This window comes from Oncorhynchus nerka, linkage group LG10 (assembly GCF_034236695.1).
Source record: "Oncorhynchus nerka isolate Pitt River linkage group LG10, Oner_Uvic_2.0, whole genome shotgun sequence".
In the NCBI taxonomy this organism is placed as follows: Eukaryota; Metazoa; Chordata; class Actinopteri; order Salmoniformes; family Salmonidae; genus Oncorhynchus; species Oncorhynchus nerka.
The window spans coordinates 16,743,250-16,766,337 of NC_088405.1; the positions used below are offsets into that span (position 1 = coordinate 16,743,250).

The 23,088-nt window shown below is 43.9% G+C and overlaps 1 protein-coding gene across 1 annotated transcript; it reads left to right on the forward strand.

Moving 5' to 3' along the window:
* The first annotated feature begins 9,886 nt into the window (after positions 1–9,886).
* Positions 9,887–22,978, forward strand: LOC115134947 (sideroflexin-1-like). The gene is made up of 11 exons (XM_029669068.2): positions 9,887–10,226; positions 13,816–14,002; positions 14,811–14,981; positions 16,288–16,386; positions 17,507–17,582; positions 17,685–17,770; positions 17,990–18,117; positions 18,421–18,470; positions 18,855–18,904; positions 19,126–19,173; positions 19,312–22,978. The coding sequence occupies exons 2-11, from the start codon at positions 13,839–13,841 to the stop codon at positions 19,406–19,408; spliced, it is 969 nt and encodes a 322-aa protein (XP_029524928.1). The 5' UTR covers positions 9,887–10,226; positions 13,816–13,838; the 3' UTR covers positions 19,409–22,978.
* The last annotated feature ends 110 nt before the right edge of the window (positions 22,979–23,088 follow it).

Genomic DNA, 23,088 nt, shown 5'->3' on the forward strand with positions numbered 1-23,088 from the left:
GCTGCACCTTCAAACAAAACAGTAAAGTGTTGTTGTTTTTGTTGATTTCTTAGTGAGAGGGAGGACCAGTGGGGTCGTGTGCAGATCAACAGACTACAGCTCAGGGGATCTCCCTAAAGCTCCGAGGGCATATCTCGTTATCCAGAGGCACCCACAGCCAGAGGCACTAAACTGAACTCTGAGTAAACTCTAGTGTGGTGAAGGGGATAGCCGCTCTGGGTTAGGATTAGATATAGAAATTAATTCATGTATCAAAAAACAGGAGGGAGGGATGCATTTCCCATTTCTGATACTTTGAAATCTGTAGCTTTGTGGCCTCTGTTCTCTTATGCCTATGGATTCCTTACAGATCAGAGGCTGTGGACTTTAATTTCCAGCTGGTTTCTGTTGCAACCAGCCTTCCGTGAGGTTTTGTTATGTTGGGTGACAAAACTGCACATTTTAGAGTGGGCTTTTATTGTCCCCAGCACAAGGTGCACCTTTGTTATGATCATGCTGATTAGCTTCTTGATATGCCACACCTGTCAGGTGGATGGATTATCTTGGCAAAGGAGAAATGCTCACTAACAGGGACGTAAACAAATTTGTAAACGAAATTTGAGATAAATAAGCATTTTGTGTGTATGGAAAACTTATGGGATCTTTTATTTCAACTCATGAAACATGGGACCAACATTTTACATGTTGCGTTTATATTTTCATTCAGTATACATAACACTCATCACATTTCTCACATTAGTCTTGGTAGTTGGTACAGACAGACATCTGGCTGAACTCAGTCTCAGCTTATCCCACTGGCTTTAACTACAGTACAGAGGGACAGAGGATCAATTCAACTACATGAATCATCAGGAACAATCATATAAATCCCATAAATGGCTCAGTATTCTCAGATCCCAGTAACCTAAATACACCCACACTATATCCCAAATGGCACCCTATTCCCTATATAGTGCACTACTTTTGACCAGAGCCCTATGGACCCCGGTCAAAAGTGCACTGAGTAGGGAATATGATGCCATTTGGGACTCAGACCCATCCAGCCACCCATCTGCCGTAACAAGCCGTGACCCAGACTGCTGCTCTGTATCTGGGCACACAGCACTACTCTGGGGCTATTTGCAGACCCACTCATATTAAGCAAAAAGCAGAGGATAAGATCTGGGGACTGTGATGAACACAGCAGAGGATTTAGTTGTTGTGATGTGGCCGGCGCGTTACCTTAAACGTGTGTTATGTTTGTGGCAAATCCAATACAACACATTACTGAGTATTTATATATTTTAAAGCATAGTGGTGGCTGCATCATGTTATGGGTCTGCTTGTAATCGTTAAGGAATGGAGAGGTTTTCAGGATAAAAAAGAAAAGGAATGGAGCTAAGCACAGGCAAAATCCTAGAGGAAAACCTGGTTCAGTCTGCTTCCCACCAAAAACTGGGAGATTAATTCGCGTTTTAGCAGAACAATAACCTAAAAAACAACACTGGAGTTGCTTCAAATAACGTCAAATCAAATCCAATTTTATTGGTCAAATACACATGGTTAGCAGATGTTAATGCGAGTGTAGCGAAATGCTTGTGCTTCTAGTTCCAACAATGCAGTAATATATCTAACAAGTAATCTAACAATTTCACAACAACTACCTAATACACACAAGTGTAAAGGAATGAATAAGAATATGTACATATAAATATATGGATGAGCGATGGTCGTGCCGCATATGCAAGAAGAGTAGATGGTATAGAATAGAGTATATACATATGAGATGAGTAATGTAGGGTAAGTAAACATGATATAAAGTGGCATTGATTAAAGTGACTAGTCCCATTTATTATTATTAAAGTGGCTGGAGTTAAGTCAGTATGTTGGCAGCAGCCACTCAATGTTAGTGGTGGCTGTTTAACAGTCTGATGGCCTTGAGATAGAAGCTGTTTTTCAGTCTTTCTGTCCCCGCTTTGATGCACCTGTACTGACCTCGCCTTCTGGATGATAGCGGGGTGAACAGGCGGTGGCTCGGGTGGATGTTGTCCTTGATGATCTTTTTGGCCTTCCTGTGACATCGGGTGGTGTAGGTGTCCTGGAGGGCAGGTAGTTCGCTCCCGGTGATGCGTTGTGCAGGCCTCACTACCCTCTGGACAGCCTTACGGTTGTGGGTGGAGCAGTTACTGTACCAGGCAGTGATACAGCCCGACAGGACGCTCTCGATTGTGCATCTGTAAAAGTTTGTGAGTGTTTTCGGTGACAAGCCGCATTTCTTCAGGCTCCTGAGGTTGAAGAGGAGCTGCTGCGCCTTCTTCATCACGCTGTCTGTGTGGGTGGACCATTTCAGTTTGTCCGTGATGTGTACGTCGAGGAACTTAACTTTCCACCTTCTCCACTACTGTCCCGTCGATGTGGATAGGGGGCTGCTCCCTCTGCTGTTTCCTGAAGTCCATGATCACCTCCTTTGTTTTGTTGACATTGAGTGTGAGGTTATTTTCCTGACACCACACTCCGAGGGCCCTCACCTCCTCCCTGTAGGCTATCTCGTCGTTGTTGGTAATCAAGCCTACCACTGTAGTGACGTCTGCAAACTTGATGATTGAATTGGAGGCATGCATGGCCACGCAGTCGTGGGTGAACAGGGCTGAGAACGCACCCTTGTGGGGCCCCAATGTTGAGGATCAGCGGGGTGGAGATGTTTCCTACCCTCACCACCTGGGGGCAGCCCGTCAGAAAGTCCAGGACCAGGGCGGGGTCTCGAGCTTAATGACGAGTTTGAAGGGTACTATGGTATTAAATGCTGAGCTTTAATCGATGAACAGAATTCTTACATAGATATTTCTCTTGTCCAGATGGGTTAGGGCAGTGTGATAGCGATTGCATGGTCTGTGGACCTATTGGGGAGGTATGCAAATTGGAGTGGGTCTAGGGTGTCAGGTAGGGTGGAGTTGATATGATCTTTGACTAGTCTCTCAAAGCACTTCATAATGACGGAAGTGAGTGCTACGGGGCGGGGCGATAGTCATTTAGTTTAGTTACCTTAGCTTTCTTGGGAAAGGGAACAATGGTGCCCCTCTTGAAGCATGTGGGAACAGCAGACTGGGATAGGGATTGATTGAATATCTCGGTAAACACACCAGCCAGCTGGTCTGCGCATGATCTGAGGACGCCGTCTGGGCAGGCAGCCTTGCGAGGGTTAACACGTTTAATTGTTTTACTCACGTTGGCCGCGGTGAGAGCCTGCAGGTTTTGGTAGTGGGCTGTGTCAGTGGAACTGTATTGTTATCAAAGCAAAGCAAATAAGTTATTTAATTTGTCTGGGAGCAAGACGTCGGTGTCCGCGACGGGGCTGGTTTTCCTTTTGTAATCCGTGATTGTCTGTAGACTCTGCCACATACGTCTCGTGTCTGAGCCGTTGAATTGAGACTTTACTTTGTATCTATATTGATACTTAGCTTGTTTGATTCCCTCACGGAGGGAATAGCTACACTGTAGTCGGTCATGTTTTCGGTCACCTTGCCATGATTAAAAGCAGCGGTTCGCACTTTCAGTTTTGCAGGAATGCTGCCATCAATCCACAGTTTCTGGTTGGGGAAGGTTTTAGTCACCGTGGCTACAACATCACCGATACACTTGCTAATAAACTCGCACACTGAATCAGCATATACATCAATGTTGTTGTCTGAGGCTATCCCGAACATATCCCAGTCCACGTGATCGAAGCAATCTTGAAGTGTGGAATCCGATTTGTCAGACCAGCATTGAATAGACCTGAGCACGGGCGTTTACGGTTTTAGTTTCTGACCAACATTACATCATTACATTTAAGTCATTTAGCAGACGCTCTTATCCAGAGCGACTTACAAATTGGTGCATTCACCTTATGACCTCCAGTGGAACAGTAGTGCATCTAAATCTTTTCAGGGGGAGGGGGGGGGTGAGAGGGATTACTTTATCCTATCCTAGGTATTCCTTAAAGAGGTGGGGTTTCAGGTGTCTCCGGAAGGTGGTGATTGACTCCGCTGTCCTGGCGTCGTGAGGGAGTTTGTTCCACCATTGGGGGGCCAGAGCAGCGAACAGTTTTGACTGGGCTGAGCGGGAACTGTACTTCCTCAGTGGTAGGGAGGCGAGCAGGCCAGAGGTGGATGAACGCAGTGCCCTTGTTTGGGTGTAGGGCCTGATCAGAGCCTGGAGGTACTGAGGTGCCGTTCCCCTCACAGCTCCGTAGGCAAGCACCATGGTCTTGTAGCGGATGCGAGCTTCAACTGGAAGCCAGTGGAGGGAGCGGAGGAGCGGGGTGACGTGAGAGAACTTGGGAAGGTTGAACACCAGACGGGCTGCGGCGTTCTGGATGAGTTGTAGGGGTTTAATGGCACAGGCAGGGAGCCCAGCCAACAGCGAGTTGCAGTAATCCAGACGGGAGATGACAAGTGCCTGGATTAGGACCTGCGCCGCTTCCTGTGTGAGGCAGGGTCGTACTCTGCGGATGTTGTAGAGCATGAACCTACAGGAACGGGCCACCGCCTTGATGTTAGTTGAGAACGACAGGGTGTTGTCCAGGATCACGCCAAGGTTCTTAGCGTCTGGGAGGAGGACACAATGGAGTTGTCAACCGTGATGGCGAGATCATGGAGCGGGCAGTCCTTCCCGGGAGGAAGAGCAGCTCCGTCTTGCCGAGGTTCAGCTTGAGGTGGTGATCCGTCATCCACACTGATATGTCTGCCAGACATGCAGAGATGCGGTCGCCACCTGGTCATCAGAAGGGGAAAGGAGAAGATTAATTGTGTGTCGTCTGCATAGCAATGATAGGAGAGACCATGTGAGGTTATGACAGAGCCAAGTGACTTGGTGTATAGCGAGAATAGGAGAGGGCCTAGAACAGAGCCCTGGGGACACCAGTGGTGTGAGCACGTGGTGTGGAGACAGATTCTCGCCACGCCACCTGGTAGGAGCGACCTGTCAGGTAGGACGCAATCCAAGCGTGGGCCGCGCCGGAGATGCCCAACTCGGAGAGGGTGGAGAGGAGGATCTGATGGTTCACAGTATCGAAGGCAGCCGATAGGTCTAGAAGGATGAGAGCAGAGGAGAGAGTTAGCTTTAGCAGTGCGGAGCGCCTCCGTGATACAGAGAAGAGCAGTCTCAGTTGAATGACTAGTCTTGAAACCTGACTGATTTGGATCAAGAAGGTCATTCTGAGAGAGATAGCGGGAGAGCTGACCAAGGACGGCACGTTCAAGAGTTTTGGAGAGAAAAGAAAGAAGGGATACTGGTCTGTAGTTGTTGACATCGGAGGGATCGAGTGTAGGTTTTTTCAGAAGGGGTGCAACTCTCGCTCTCTTGAAGACGGAAGGGACGTAGCCAGCGGTCAGGGATGAGTTGATGAGCGAGGTGAGGTAAGGGAGGAGGTCTCCGGAAATGGTCTGGAGAAGAGAGGAGGGGATAGAAGTCAGTGGCCGAGTTACAGTTTTGACTTAAATCTGTTTGAAAATCTATAGCAAGACCCGAAAATGGTTGTCTAGCAATGATAAACAGCCAATTTGACAGAGCTTGAAGAATTTTGAAAAGAATAGGAAAATGTTGCACAATCCAGGTGTGGAAATCTCTTAAAGACTTACCCAGAAAGACTCACAGCTGTAATCGCTGCCAAAGGTGAATCTAACATGTATTGACTCAGGGGGTTTATCTAATGAAGATATATTAGTGTTTAATTTATAAAATAGAGGAGTTTGATCGTAGACAAAAAAAATGACAATTCAATACATTTTTATCCCACTTTGTAGCACAACAAAATCTGGAAAAAGTAAATGTGTCAGTCGTGTGTATCGGTGGCAGGGAAGTCAGGCGCAGGAGTGTAAAACGAGTGTGATGGAGTCCTTTTAATATATGTCCACTAAACATGCTCCAAACACTAAATGTACATACATAATAAACATGGGTACGAGGACCCGTCGCGCACCTATACAAACATAAACAACACTGACATAAAACAATCTCTGACAAAGACATGAGGGGAAACCGAGGGTTAAATACACAACAGGTAATGAATGGGATTGAAACCAGGTGTGTAGGAAGACAAGACAAAACCAATGGAAAATGAAAAATGGATCAATGATGGCTAGAAGACCGGTGACGTCGACCACCGAGCACCGCCCGAACAAGGAGAGGCAACGACTTCGGCAGAAGTCGTGACAGTACTCCCCCCCCGGGCGCGTCGACACCGGCCTCTGGGACGACCCGGAGGGCGAGGTGCAGGGCAATTAGTGGGCAGTTGTAACCTATAACATACCTTGTTCACTCTCCTCAGGACTTTAAACGGCCCCACAAACCGCAGACCCAGCTTCCGCAGTTTGTAAGGTCGTAGGGAGACCGGGCAAAGGGAGGAGACAACAGGACTTAGAAAACCGATCCACAACAACCAGGATCGTGGTGTTACCATGTGAAAGTGGAAGATCAGTCAAAAAATCCACCGACAGGTGCGACCACGGCCGTTGAGGGACGGGTAAAGGTTGTAGCTTACCTCTGGGCAGGTGTCTAGGAGCCTTGCACTGGGCACACACCGAGCAGGAGGAAACATACATCTTCACATCCTTAGCTAAAGTGGGCCACCAGTACCTCCCATCAAGACAGCGCATCGTCCGACCTATCCCAGGATGACCAGAGGAGGGTGAGGTGTGGGCCCAATAGATCAATCGGTCGCGGACGGCAGACGGAATGTACAGACGACCAGCTGGACACTCAGGGGGAGAGGGCTCTGCACGTGACGCCTGCTCAATGTCCGCGTCCAGCTCCCACACTACTGGCGCCACCAAACACGAAGCTGGGAGTATGGGAGTGGGGTCCATGGACCGCTCCTCTGTGTCATACAGCCGGGACAATGCGTCTGCCTTAACGTTCTGGGAGCCTGGTCTGTAAGAAAGAGTAAACACAAAACGAGTGAAAAACATGGTCCACCTTGCCTGACGAGGATTCAGTCTCCTCGCTTCCCGGATGTACTCCAGATTGCGATGGTCAGTCTAGATGAGAAAAGGGTGTTTAGCACCCTCAAGCCAATGCCTCCACGCCTTCAAGGCTTTTACGACAGCTAATAGCTCCCGGTCCCCCCCACATCATAGTTTTGCTCCTTCGAAAAGAAAGCACGGGGCGGAGCTTCGGTGTAGGCTAAAGTTTAAGTCTGCTAAAGTTTAAAACACACACACACCTTCCCCATCCACACATGCATGCACACAAGTGGAGGCTCATAGGAGGACGGGCTCATTGTAATGGCTGGAATGGAATTAACGGAACGGAGTCAAACGTGGTTTCCATATGTTTGATCTGTTTGATAAAGTTCCATTAATTCCATTCCTGCCATTACAGTGAGCCCAGCCTCATATAGCTCCTCTCACCAGCCTCCATTCATGCACACTATTAAGCTAAGTTAAATTACATTACCTGTATCCATGTCATGCTCAGTGACCTCACCTGTGACTAACACTGAGGAGATTTGATTAATCTGGCCTGGGCGCCCATGAAGGCATTTTGCATTCGTTTTGGAACTGGGCTGCCCACGGCGAAGTGAGCTCAAAACAAAAATGGGGTAATTAAGCATGACGAGTAATGACTAGGATTCTGGATTCTGCATTTTTTGTCCATTAAAATAACATCAAATCGGTCAGAAATACACAGTGTAGACATTGTTAATGTTGTAAATGACTATTGGTAGCTGGAAACGTCTGATTTTTTATGGAATATCTACATAGGCGTACAGAGGCCCATTATTGGCAACCATCACTTCTGTGTTCCAATGGCACGTTGTGTTAGCTAATCCAAGTTTATAAATTTAAAAAGATAATTGATCATTAGAAAACCCTTTTGCAATTATGATAACACAGCTGAAAACTGTAGTTCTGATTAAAGAAGCAATAAAACTGGCCTTCTTTAGACTAGTTGAGTATCTAGAACGTCAGCATTTGTAGGTTCGATTACAGGCTCAAAATGGCCAGAATCAAATAACTTTCTTCTGAAACTTGTCAATCTATTCTTGTTCTGAGAAATGAAGGCTATTCCATGCGAGAAATTGCCAAGAAACTGAAGATCTCGTACAAGGCTGTGTACTACTCCTTTCACAGAACAGCGCAAACTGGCTCTAACCAGAATAGAAAGATGAGTGGGAGGCCCCGGTGCACAACTGAGCAAGGGGAAAAGTACATTAGTGTGTCTAGTTTGAGAAACAGATGCCTCACAAGTCCTCAACTGGCAGCTTCATTAGTAGTACCCACAAAACACCAGTCTCAACATCAGCGTGAAGAGGTGACTCCGGGATGCTGGCCTTCTAGGCAAGTACATTTCTAAGTGACCTCAAACTTTTGAACGGTAGTGCATATTTTATGGAAAAGAGATCTTGTATGTTTCTGGACAATGCACCATGCTGCCTTGTTGACAACATCACCAAACGGTGCAGATTACTGTTCCATTTGGGAAGAGTGCTCCTCCCTCACCGCTTTGCCCGTTCATGTTACAGGCCATAGACCGGTGCCCCACTGCTCAGCATAATCAACTCCGCCCACAGAGATACACAGCACGCCCATCTGCCCTACCATTGGACACCTGTGGATGGCTTAGGACACATTAGCACCATCTCATTTGCTCTGGACAGTGACAATTGTCTTGGGAGGTATAAGAATACTACTTAACTACTCCCATACTATAGCGAGTGTCTTAACTACTCCCATACTATAGCGAGTCTTAACTACTCCCATACTATAGCGAGTGTCTTAACTACTCCCATACTATAGCGAGTGTCTTAACTACTCCCATACTATAGCGAGTGTCTTAACTACTCCCATACTATAGCGAGTGTCTTAACTACTCCCATACTATAGCTAGTGTCTTAACTACTCCCATACTATGGCTAGTGTCTTAACTACTCCCATACTATAGCTCGTGTCTTAACTACTCCCATACTATAGCTTGTGTCTATCCCTCTATAATTACAGGACAAGGTTCACAAAGTAGGCAAAGGGCAGAGCACCAAAGTTGGGAAATTTAGGAGCACAATTACACATATTTGAGGTATTAAAGCTAGTACTTATTGTAATTGACAAGAATACATGGCTAGTGTTCCTGGGTGACAGTGAGAGATGTTATGCTACAATCTTCTGTCTGAGTAATGCCATATCATGGTAGTAGTATAAAATCCCTGATAATGAAGGAAGTGTAGGCCAGTAGTCTACTGTAGTTTATAAACTCAGTTATGACTGAAAGTATCTTCAGTTTATTATTAAATATAGATTGTCAGTGAATCAATCATTAATCATATGATGAATCATATGGTGCTGCATACACACACACACATTGTGATGCAAAACATACTTCTTATACTTCCCTCTCTCAAGACTTTGCTCAGTTCAAGCTGTTTCTCAAATGGTGGGTGGGAAAGAACCTCTGGTGAGTCACGGGATCACTGTGGTGAGTCACACAGTTAGTTTCCACTGGGATGTGCATGCATAGTTGGGCTCTGGTGGGATTGGAAAACACTGTTTTGTTCACCTTCAGTTGAGGGACACAGGAACATTTGAAGGCTTGAGGAAGGTCTTTCACCAAAATGTAGCAACGTTGATAGACTGAGAAATAGAAAAACATGATTTAAAATATATATTTATGTCCGGGGAAAAAAACGATGTATCTCTTATATAATCTTGATTTATCCAGGTCAATTTTATTGAAATACATATATTTTACTATTTTAGAAGTTTGTTTTTGAAAGTATTTAGCTGGGCAGATACAATAAACCAATCATTTTCCGTTTGCCACCAACGCCCAGTGATTCTAGCCAACTTCCCATCGCTATGGAACAAATTACAAACATGCTGTAGTTCTACACCGCCCTTTTCCGGTTGTCACTAGCTAGTAATCACAGCCACAAAGTCAATATGGGCTATATCATAAACATTCATGAAAACAAACATTTGCTTTTTGGTCTTAATTTAATGCTAGGGCTATGCATACGGTTAGCTAAGTTGTCAAGTTTAAGGTTAAGGTTTAAGATTTTAAGAAGATCAATTGTAGAAATAGGCGGGGTTTAGTCATAGTTATGACTTTGTGGTTGTGGTAACAAAGGACGAACCCGTCTTTTCGCCTCAGCTTTCAAGGTAGAGAGACTGGCACCGTGTACATCAAGCCATTCGGTGATATCACTGAGAGGTCACAGTTTTACAGCGCTCTGCAATTATATAGTGAACACAGCTGGTGGACATTGAACCAAGGTATGTATGTTTTTGTGCTTTTGTTGGCAGGGTTTGTGCATTTAGTAAATGTATAGCTAGCGCGAGCTAACACGAAGATGCTCACGTTCGGTCGTTTCCTCCTTTTTTACAACGTGGTGACGTACTAGCTATAGGTTAGCCATATAACTAGCTAACTAAAAAGTTACCATGTTCGTTCACAATATAGTAATTCATACCAAGACCGTGTCTGTCAGACTCTCATTCTACTGCTTCAATATTTGACAAGCAAACTGAGAAAAGTAGCTGGTTAACTAAAAGTGAGCATGCTAGCTAAGTAACGTTAGCTAGCTAGCTAATGTCAACTGCACTCACTAAATGTCACATCGCTGAATCAATGACTTGTCAATAGCGTGATGCAAAGTGCAGGTTGATTTCTAGTCACCTAACGTTATATTCAAGTAATATTAACAATTTGTACCTAGGCACATTTCTGTTTTGGTCTTGTTTTCTCCTTCACTTTTCGTGAGTGTCACGCATTGAGCGATGTCGTGTGACGGCTGATAACAGAAGATCTGTTATCTTCTGCACTGGTCACGTACCTTATTGCAATAAAGCTTGGGCTCATTAAGGTTCACTTTGTTGATTACAATAGTTAACATTACTTATTTTCCCACGTTGTCTTACTGCAGTATGTTGACAAAGAGAAGGAATATGTTACAATGTATTTGATGGTCAGCTTTGTTGTCCAGGTGGTTTAAGTACAACATTTGTCAATTCATACCATGTCGCAATGACGTCTACACAAGTGGTTATTGTATAGACATAGCAATTGGTTTACTATTATGTGAAAAGAACTGAAAATTGTTTGGGATGTGTTTAGGCTTACAACTTTATTTGCATAACAAAATATAGGTCAATGCATATCCACTATCCTCTCCAGTGGCGATTTTAGCACGTAAATTTGGTGGGGCAAAAAATAAATAATTGGGGATGGGATGCATGCCACAACACTAAACAATACAGTAATTGCACTATACCACTGCTACACCTGGCTATCAGCGGTGCCTTGTCTGGCAGCGAAGCACTTCATTCAGCCTCATTTACATGGCTGGCTGACTTAAACAAATGTGGATTCTTCTGACAATTGAGATGTACAAACTAAGGCATAAGGGGAAGACAAGCGGATAAGAGGCAATCTGTAATTTTGATTAAGACATGAGTGAGCTAGGACGGATGTAGTCAATATAACTATTTGTTCAGCACTTTTGAAATGTACAGCAACCGAATTCAGACCATCAAATTGTATTTGTCACATGCGCCAAATACAACAGTGAAACGCTTACTTACGAGCCCCTAACCAACAGTGCAGCTAAAAAAAGGATTAGAAATAAGAGAAGGTGAAAGTAACAAGTAATTAAAGATATATGGCAAATCCTTTAATCATGGGCCGTTCTTAGTGTTCTCCATGTACACTAAGTCAGAACCGTAGGATAAAGGGGGCATATATGCAGACAATTAAAGCTCTTACAATATTTAATTACATTTCTCAAAAACAGGTTATATGCTACATGTGCACCACCAAGTTAGAACAGTAGGCTAAGATATGAGGGGGGAACGGACCAAATTATTAGGGTGAAGCACATGGCCTACTAACAGCTTACTACACAACATACTCTTAGTATTACTTTCTTAGCTGGCATATTACATAATTTATGCAGCAGCATACAATATATTTTTGGACTTACCTTGTTGTGCTGTGCTCACTTGAACAGGAAGGTAGCACGGCTGTCCTTCGTGGGCAAATTTTGTCATCAAGGTCTGTCATTCTCTTGATTTATGGTTATTTTCAAGACAACTGGGAACAAAACAAAAAGGTTGAATCATGAGGTTGTAGCTCTAGAAAGATTCCCGATTTACAATTCCGAGTTGGATAAAAGTTTCAAAATGTATATTCCCAGCCACAGCTTGTTTTTCCCGAGATACCAGTTGTCTTGAACTCACTAAAGTCAGATTTTGCAGTTCCTGAATTAAGTTGTTTTGAGCGGGGCACAAATCATGCTTTATTGACAGCATGGCTAATATTGAATGTTTATCATTTTAAACTAGGTAAAGAGACCCTTAATCTTAGACTTGGGACCATACAGCCAGGGTAATGATGGCTTTGCAATGCTTGCTGTTAGCCACTGATTCCTTCCAAACCCCTCATTGTTGAATTTACAATTTCCGGCTTGTTGTGTAATGTTTATGGCCGATTAGCACCGATACATTTTATCTATAATTTCTCTTCATATGACAAGGATTAAAAAGGATTTGCCAGTACATTGTTGACTTGATTCATGATGATGACTACTAGCTAAGATTTTGAAAACTACTGTAGATCTAGTGTGGTTTGATGTCATTTTATCTGTGGCCAATGACCTTGAGCATTCTTAGATGGGCACTTCTAATGTAACTCTATGGCAGCACCCAAGGGGCTTGAATTTTCTAGCTCTGCCTTTAGACTTGGCGGTGATGTAGTGTCCCCATGAGTGACCAAACACTTAACGGCCAATAACGGTGCTACGTATTTTCTGCTGGCTTGCCCTACAACCACAGAAAGCACTGAGCTAGGCTGCATTTTGGAGCTGCCTTACTCAAGAAAACAAAAAAAAGAGACTGTGTTTGTGTGTGGCTTTCTTAACTCAATTATATATTTTTTACATTGATTGCGAACTGACATGTAGTTTTTTGCTAAAATTACGTGTCACCACTGATCCTCTCATTGCACATAGCCTAAACATGTTCCTTGATATGTTTCAGGCAGCTAGAAACCACATTCATTTGAAGTAGCGGTAATCACGTTTTGAGCCACAATGCAATGAACTTACTTTGGTAGCCTTCAGCTTGAAATAACTGTTTATCACCTCATTACCTAGGAAACCAAACATCATAATAACTCCAGTGGTTGGAAGCTAGACTTTTCATGCCTCAGTTTGTTTATTGTTGTACTGCCAGGCTCTGATATAGCTTTGGTCAGATGATTCATAGCCTAGATATGCATGTAAAAGACAGCCAGTAGGCCTATTCTCAAACTGAGTGCTGGACTGCTCGTCATTCAGGTTGAATTTAGGTGTAAAATGCTGGAAGAAGATTCAGGATGGCAATGTAATTCACTTCAATAATGCTGATACGGTTTGGCGCAAGCTCCATAGTCAGAGAATTAGGTTAAGACCAGACTTCCTGTATTTAACCGTTACCTTCCTACAACGACCAGTTGGCTCAAATAGAAACAGCCCTGATGATGGCCTCCTTGTCCTTTTTTATTATGATTTGGGGAGGATACTAGAGGTGGCGAGGGCCCCTCCAATCAGGAGGTGTGTTTTGGCTGTTGAGGTAGGCTATGTAGAGGGAGGGAGTTATACATGGATCAGAGAGGTGGGGGGGCTTAGTCCTAGCTAGGAAGGAGGAGTAATCTTTTATCATTTGCCTTTTGAGTTCTGCTCGAGTCACTAAACTCCATGAGCTGGTTGAATTCATCCACAAGGCCAATTTTTGTCTTTCTAACGTTACAGGGCAAAAAAAAAAAAAGAGTCTTTGTCAAATGTGCAGAGAATAATCACATTTCTAACTAACTTGTTTCTGTTGTCAGGTGGTCTCATAGTAAACTCAAGGATGTCTGGAGATCTGTCCCTGGACATTAACATCAAGGAGCCGCGATGGGACCAGAGCACATTCATGGGCCGCGCCCAGCACTTCTTTTTTGTCACCGACCCCAGGAACATCCTCAAGTCCTCTAAGACACTGGAGGACGCACGGGTCACTGTGGAGAACTACAGGTACGGAGGGGGGAGGACACCTAGGGAAGGAGGAGGAGGGTGGTTGATCCCAGGAACATCCTAAAGTCCTCTGAGATGCTGGAGAACACACCGGCCTCTGTAGAGATCTACAGGTATTGAAAGGGGGTAGAGTGAGAGATTATCGGGATAAGAGGAATGTAGGGGTGGTAGTGGAGTTGACATTGGGTTATGTTAGAGGGGTGGTTTACTGTGGCCTAAAATGTGAATGGTAATTTGGAAGTTACCCTGGCCCCTGGGTAGGAATCAATTTTCATTAATGCATTTATGAATGAGCATGGACTCTATCAACATTGTCTCTAGTCTAAACTGAGGAGTTCAAGGAGCTAGCTAGCAGTTACCTTAACCTGATATCTCTCTTGTCCCCCCCCACTGTAATAAGAGAAACTAACAAACATATTTAGACACAGGCCACTAATTAGGCTTGTAGGTTGGAACATCTGTCATACTGGTTTGTCTCTTACATCAGAGGTGAACTGAAAACACCTAAATAAATGTCTAAGATTGTCTTTGTTATGAAGAACTGCAGAAATATTTGGGGGATTTGTGTGTATTGTTAGGTATTACTGCACTGTTGGAGCTAGAAACATAAGCATTTTGCTGCACCTGTGCTAACATCTGCAAAACATGTCCGATATACAATTTTATTTGTTAAAACATTGAAAGTAGGTGAAGCTTTAGCCTATATTTATTTTAGCCCGTGTTTCTGTGAATCAAACATTGCAATAAGTTGCCTCGATGCTAAGAATTGATGTTTGATTCATTGTTTAGAGGATGTGCTTGTGTCCAGGTTAGGAGTGGTGAGGCCAGGTCTGACAGAAGATGAGCTGTGGAGAGCCAAGTACATCTATGACTCTGCCTTCCACCCTGACACGGGAGAGAAGATGGTGGTGGTGGGACGCATGTCTGCCCAGGTCCCCATGAACATGACCATCACCGGCTGTATGCTCACATTCTACAGGTACCACTGGGGTGGATGACTTTTCAATTCAATACATGTTAAATGCAATTTGTGTGTGGCATAAAACACCTACATTAAAAACACACAGGGCTGCGTCCTGGAAGAGGAAGATCTGATGAGGTGAATGTTGCAGATTGAAATGTAGAGGCACATGTCAGATGCGGCAACTAACCGCACAGCAGGGATATTTCAACATTCTTCACGATGACTAAATCTCCACCCACGCTGTGAATGCTGTGGCTGGTGCGTGCTGTTGCTGGCTGGCTTAACACATACACCATATGGGCCGCTCATGCTCTTCTCTCTTGCTTATTAGTAAATTATGCCAGGACAAAAAGTGCACAGAATTGTGTAGAATAAATGTAGCATGTTAGAACTTCTCATCTAATGGCATAAACAACCTATGCAGTTGACTTTCCCAATCGGTGTAGTCTCTTCTCTTTCAACTGAAGACTGGGTTCGATGGCAGTGTTCTGTGTATTCGGGAACCAGGTAGCATAGTGGCTAAGAGCGTTGGGCCAGTAATCGAAAGGTAGCATCTCAAAGCCAACTATGTGAATAATCTGCTGGGCCCTTGAGCAAGGCACTTAACCCTAATTGCTCTGGATAAGAGCGTCTGCTAAAATGTAAAACTTAAACAAATGTTTTATCTTGTGGGCATCGAAAAGGAAGATTCCTAAGCCGTTTAATGAGGGTCAGGACACCGCTATTGGCCTTGCAGCGTGTGGATGCCTTGGATTGTTTTCATGTTCTCTCTGCATACCTTCCACTGTGCCTTTTACATTGCTGCTCAGAGGGCAAGACCAGAGTAGCACACTGCAGCTATTGTTGTGTGTCTGAAGAGTAAAGGGCATACAATCATAGTCACACTGGGCTCCAGAGTGGCGCAGCGGTCTGAGGCACTGCATCTCAGTGCTAGAGGCTTCACTACAAACCCTGGTTTGAATTCAGGCTGTATCACAACCGCCCATGACTGGGAGTCCCATAGGGCAATTGGCCCAGCGTTGTCCAGGTTAGGGTTTGGCCTGGGGTAGGCCGTCATTCTAAATAAGAATTTGTTCTTAACTGACTTGCATAGTTAAATTAAATAAAAACACTAAGTCATGTAAACTGTGCACAAATGTGGAAAGTGACATTTGTACCTTTTTACAAGTCATGATTTGCCTTTGTTTGAATGATTAATTCAAGCATTCTGTCTCTGAATTAAATATCTGAAATGATTTAATGCTTGTTCACACTTTATTTGTCTCCCTTTCTATCCTTTCCCCACACTTCTCTCACCTCGTTTTCATCATCTCTCCTCCAGGACGACTCCAGCGGTGGTGTTCTGGCAGTGGGTGAACCAGTCCTTCAACGCTGTGGTCAACTACACCAACCGCAGTGGAGACGCTGCCCTCACCACCAAGTAGGGACTGGGAACACTAATGCCACAGCCACATACTAAACCAGCCCTGCTGTACCTGTACTAGGGTGCATCTCATAGCCTTAGCTAGCTTCCTCTCCTCATTTGCTTTCCTTCATCAGTACTGATCTGAAAGGACATGGATAGGTGGGAGCAAATCCCCATAACACTCCCCCTATGTTGCTTTCACCTGTCTTCTCTTTTCCTATCGGCGCAGATAAAGGAAAAGAGGCAAGCAGAGAAGACCATAGTAGACTATTGCGATGCACCCCTAGCTCTGTATGGAGGCTAGCCAGTGGAACCCCAGTCCACTACACTCCTCCCCTTACAGCGGTATTACACTCCACTGTTTAGTCCAGCATGCTCCTCCATTCCAACTGAACGGTTGTAGCTTTACCCCTTCCTCCATGTCTGCAGCTGGTAGAGGAAGCAAGGCATTTGTGTATATCTTTCTGGTCTGGGACCATATGTTTCAGAGTAAGAGTGCTGATCTAGGATCATGTCACCCATGCATTGAGATCTAAAAGGGAGAACTGATCGTAGATTAGCACTCCTAATCTGAGGCTTTTGATACATACAGCTCCTGGTGGAGAGGCTGTACAAACCAGGGATGTATCTCAAAATTTTAAAGGGGCGTCCTCTTACATCTGTACCAAATTGAAAACGCATGACCGGTGAAAGGTTTACACTGTTGCTATCAGATGTCACCTGTCCAGTTCCTTCAAATCAGTGTAGATGAAGGGAAGGATACAAGGAAAGGATTCCACTTTAGACTATTGCGATGCACCCACTAGGACACACGAGGAATAGGAGCCAGCAATGCTGGTGCTCCTCAGTTCATATGCAGATTGAAACTACCATGGAACGAGCATGTAGACTGGGGGGCCATTTCAATCATTATTGGTGCATCTTGTCTTTGCCTGGCTTGTCATGTTTCTGTGTTCAATGAATGTGGCTTTTGACTTTGACCGCCTTAACTACATTCCGTATGTGTTGTGACCTGAGACCTCTGTATTTAGGATCATTCTGTCTGTGTATCAGAGACTCTGGTAAATGGAACAGGAACCGTATTGAGGCTCAGTAAATTGAGAGGTGTAAATGTCTTTGTGTGATGTTCTCTCAGTCAGCTGGCTGTAGCGTATGTCAGTGCGACCACCGGAGCCGTAGTCACAGCCCTGGGACTCAAGTCTCTAGCCAAGGTACTGTCTCTGGATCATCTTGGTTCTAGTGGATTTGCGCATTTGCTTTGCATTTTTTTGAGCGCTGTGAAAACTCTACATTGAAACAAACTCCCTCCCCAGCGCCTTCCAGCCGTCATGAGCCGGTTCGTCCCCTTCTTTGCTGTAGCTGCTGCCAACTGTATCAACATCCCCTTCATGAGGCAGAGGTGAGCTAGAGTTTAGACCACACCTCCTAACTAGGGACGAAGGTTTTCCTCTGTCTTTTTGGTCAGCTCTGTGAGGGGTTAGGACTGGGTTGTTGTCAAACACTTTGTTTCAAATGTATTTGTAAAAAAATAAATAATAAATAAAGTTATACAAATTGATTAACATGACTATGACAGGTTTGGTTGAATTCCATCCTCTCCTTATGTCCCTCTCCTTAGGGAGCTGAAGTACGGCATCCCAGTGACCGATGAAAATGGAAACCGGTTAGGGGAGTCAGTCACCGCTGCCAAGTCGGGCATCATTCAGGTGGTGGTGTCCAGGATTGGCATGGCCGTGCCAGCTATGGGTAAGCACTGTGTTTCACACATGATGGATTGAACATTGTTTTGTTTTTTGATCTGGTGGGACACAATATTTCACAACGCAAAACAGTTTGGGAACCACTGGGTAAGGAGTTAACATGTAGTTTCAATCCAGATCAATTGGTCATGTGTAATTTGGTCTGAAACTCACTGTCCTCACACCAGTACTTCTGGGAAAGATGATTTAGCAAAGCCCCCTTAACTGTAGATGACTATCAGAATCAGCAACGTGTTGTGAAATAACAGAAATGTTGCTCTTGAAAATACTCATTGTTTTCTGTCTACAGCTATCCCCCCTGTGATCATGAACGCCCTGGAGAAGAAAGCCTTTATGAAGGTAATGTTACAACAGCCATGGGCATGCTGGTTCTACAGTCAGTAGGGAGAGTGTGGCATGTAGCCACTGTTGGTCTACCCTCTATTTGGAGTTCAAACCAATCTGGATGGTTAGCCGTGTTAAACATGCAATGCAATTTTTGTTGGAAATCTGTGCCCTGTCTGTCTGATATCCAGTAAAACTCTAGCCTGGTCCCAGATCTGTTTGTGCTGTTTTGCCAATGACCATATGAATAAGTAAGATGGCACAAACAGATCTGGACCACGCCTGTAAATCTCTACAATACTGTCAGTGTAATGTCTGTATACTGTTTGTTTTTATGAAAAACTGCTTCTGCTTCTGAGTCTCTCACTTTCTCTCTCTCTCACTGTGTTCTCTCCTCAGCGGTTCCCAGTCCTAAATGCTCCAGTACAGGTGGGACTGGTGGGTCTGTGGTAAGTATCTATCTATAGTTAATGTTACTGTAAACTGTTTGTTTGGTACACGTTTCATCCATGTTATAAGTCCTCTTGCAATGGCATGCACTGTAAGCAAACTAACCATAACATTTTAAATGGACTGGAGCTCTGAATACTGAACGTCGCCATTGCAAACCATGTGTATTGCACAGTTTACTTAAACTCTGGTTTGACAAAACCTCCCGTCTCTCTTTCAGCCTGGTGTTTGCTACTCCTCTGTGCTGCGCCCTGTTCCCACAGAAGAGGTACGTTATGGCCATCTGGTACATACCTTAGATATAGACCGTGGACCTGCTTTTCCTACACAACTGTCTAATCAATCATTTTCTCCCTTTCACTCTCTCATCCCCTCTTTCTCTCTCTAACTCTCCCTCCCTATATAGTTCTATGACTGTGAGCAGCCTGGAGCCAGATCTGCAGGAGAGGATACGACAGAACAGTCCCCACACTACTACCGTCTTCTTCAACAAAGGCCTGTAGGACCACACACACACACCTCAGACCAGCCCCCTCTGCTGGCTGGACCCTGCTAGTACAGCTCAGCGGGCAAAGAGAATATTTTATTTATGCTTATTTTTGTATTTACCTGTTTGTTTACTATGATGTTTGTTATAGGCTTTAGGATTTGATTATGGTGAGGGGTGTGTCTGAAAGGATTGAATAAGGGGGAGCCTACCCGTCAGGTTTTTGTCATCATTGTAGATGAAGGAAAGGAGATGAGGAAGCCACTTCAGAGTAATGAGATGCACCTGAGGTGAGAGTATCGTGACAGACAAACAGACTATGGTTTAATTTGGGTTTAGTCTGGTGTATTTGTCCTTCCTGGGGTTGTGGCTGTTTAGTTACTGACTGCTGTGAATGTCACACACAGAATGACAATCTACTTCCATCACCACTAACTACATACATGTCACCTCTTGTATTTGACCCCAGAGTTTGTTTTTGTTTTGTTTTTTCTCCCCAAATTGTGTTTTGTTATTTATTGCCCGTGTGTTTGAGATCGTACCCTTTTGAGCTGTGTGCACTGAAACCCATTCATGACTTAAAATGAGAAATAGTCAAATGTAATCTGCTAGATATCCACTCCCTCAAATTGCCTTAACTGTAGTCTAGTACAGGTAGTGAAGGATAACAGTTTGTTTATGAGCACATTAGACTGACCTGTTATTGAATTGCTTTTTGGGTCTACCAGGGTTTTGTTTTCTGTTGCAAAATGTTTTGCTCCAGTGAGTGTGCCCCAATGAACAGGATGAGCACAGTTTCTATCTCCCTTGGAAGTGTACTTGCACACACGGTCCCACCTCAACCGCTCTCAGCCTAGTGCACTAGGAACCCTGTGTGTTTGTGTTATCAAGAAAACCAATGACACTGCATGAGCACTCCTAAATTAGATTTCAGTAAGCACATCCCCAATAGCACTGATGACAATGATAAGGCAGAATAAAGGTTTCTATAGGACAGGATCAAAGGCTTAATGTTTAAGCCTCATCAAGGCCTCTCTTGATTTGGAAACACAATGGATGAATTTGGATCGTGTCTGTGCAGTTTCAACGGAACTCATGAATGATTGTTGGTGAAATTTGTGCCGTGTGTCAGTATTGTCATTGAAGGGGAATGTCTTGTCTAAATGTTAAAGGAATTGAATCTGTTTTGTCCTAACCACCCTGCCACAGGCCTGTCAGTTTGTGACGCTTATTGTCTCTTTAGTCATTCGTCTGTTACAGAGAAGAGTTCACTTGCAGTGGTGACCTAGATGTGTGGTGGGGCCAACTTATGCAATAAGAGGCAAGGGAGTAAATATGAATCCCAGTCTGTTAGCTTTAGATGAATTGTGTTGTGGTGATGTGTACCAAATATCGTTTTATTGTCATAAAACAAAGTTGTGAGAACCAGGGGTCTTAAACTACAGGCCCGCTGACCAAATGTGTCTCCCAAGCTGATTTAATGTGGCCCGTGGTTGTCTTTAGTAAATGCAGCCCATGGTCATGAAGGGATAGAGTGAGATTCTGGCATTTTCCACTTACCCAGATTCTGATTAACTCGTGGATACCAGGTGTATGTCTCTACATGCAGTGTGAAGGAAGTTAGATATTTCTGCGGGCCAAGGCTAACTAGTGTTAGCACAATGATTGGTAGTCTACATGTACGCTAGCATACGCTTAATTGCTAGAATCTGTCAGTCCCTTTAACAGTGTGTAAAAGGAAATCATTGATTAGATTGTAAGACAGTTGGAAGAAATGCTTGGATCTTTAGTTCCTGTGTGGAAAATCTGGGCTTAGTTAGAGCATTCCTGATCAAACCTGGGCTATAATACAGTATATTAATGTTGAATATCCAGCTAGATGTCAAGTGTAGTAATATGGTTGTTTAGTAGTCTAGGCAATTTCATAGTACCGTATCAACTGAGTAACTTTGTGGTGGAAATATAGTATGTACAACGGGTATATTTTTGCGGGATTAAGATGCCGTAACAGGATATATATTGAACAAATAAATGGTGGTGAGGTATTAGATTTAAAACTTCAGGGTGCACTGTTCCATTTCTCCACCAGGTGGCTACATTTATTCAGCTAGAAGTTAGAACAACTATTACACATTTTCAGTATGTTTGGATATAGTTGTCAAAACCACCCATCAATATTGTCCCGGCTGACTTTAATATGGCTTCGCCATGTAGCTTGGTCCCAGATCTGTTTGTGCGGTCTTGCCAGGCTATAGGTCACCTTTTCCTCAGTCAGTATTGCATGTCTACCAAACCACTCTAGTTGGTAGTTCCCTCTGAATGAAATCAGTGGATATTTATGCAATGAAGACATGAATCTCCTCCTCAGACTGATATGAAACTTGGTTGTTTTTTTTGTAATGTATCCGCATAGCCTGGTCCCAGTTTTGTTTGTGCGGTCTTGTTTAGGGTGACTGGCCATAGGATTTGGATAACACACAGATATGGAACCAGGCTAGGCTCCTCATACATTTTTATAGCAAATGCATGTCTATAGACGATCAGATGCACTGCAGCACAGTGTTATGGCCATACAGTAAACACTACATTATGCCATGGCTTTCAACTGTAAATACCAGGGTTGGAGTCAGTTCCTTCTCAATCGACTGAATTGAAATGGACTTAACCCCAATTCCAGTAGATACTGGTTCATCTGTACTGTATCTACGCACACATAGTAAATGGTTATTCCACTAGTCACAATATTTATGTGTCCATAATTGAATAAAATACCATATTTCATGAGCAAGTTGGCACCATTGTAAACTCATTCACTGGCTATAAAAGGAGGTACCCTCTTCATTGTATGTTTGGGCCTTGGGGGGGGGTGCACATCTTGGAGTCTGGCCTGGATTTGGGTGCTGTGTAATAACCAATGTAAAGGGTGGGGGTACCACCTTTCTTTAAAAAAAAAAATGTATTGGAAATGTTTGTACTGTTTCTATAATGTGCATGATATAAACCAGGTCACAATTTACTATGAGCTTAGAGTAAGTTATCCAGCAGTAGCTAGCTTTATTTTATCATCGCCATTTAGCTGTTTTCTGATCCTTTTGGTGGGGAGGGCAAGGAAATGTGACTAGAACAAATGAACCTATAGCCCAGCCTTTATGTGCTGACAAACATTCAAGGCTTGGAATTGAAGTAGAAAAGGCAGTGGTCTTTAGCGTTTGTCATCGGCTTCAGCTTTATGACGATCCTCTATCAAGATATTTTCATGCAATAACTTTCATCTGAAATATCTCTAGGTTAGCTTAGGCATGTCATTGTGTTTATATATGAAATATCTGTAGGTTAGCTTAGGCATGTCATGGAATTTGGTCTTGGCAGCACATTAAAGGCACAACACTGAAGACAAATCTATGATGTTGCTACACTCCATGAATGTTTTCATGTTAATGTGTGTCCATGTCCAGTACCCATGTAGTTGTCAGTATTGGTGCTCACTACTTGTTTTTCCCCTCCATTTTGAGTTGGAATATGTTCTGTCACACCTGGACTATGTGAGACATTTACTAAGCTATAGAATAAAGTGATTGAAATGTGAGTTTTCTTTCTCAGGCCACAGACCTACTGTACTGTTCAGGAACAAAATCAAGACAAAGTGAACATTCCACACCATTGTGCCCTGCTGAACGTACCCATTTGAGGGTGTGT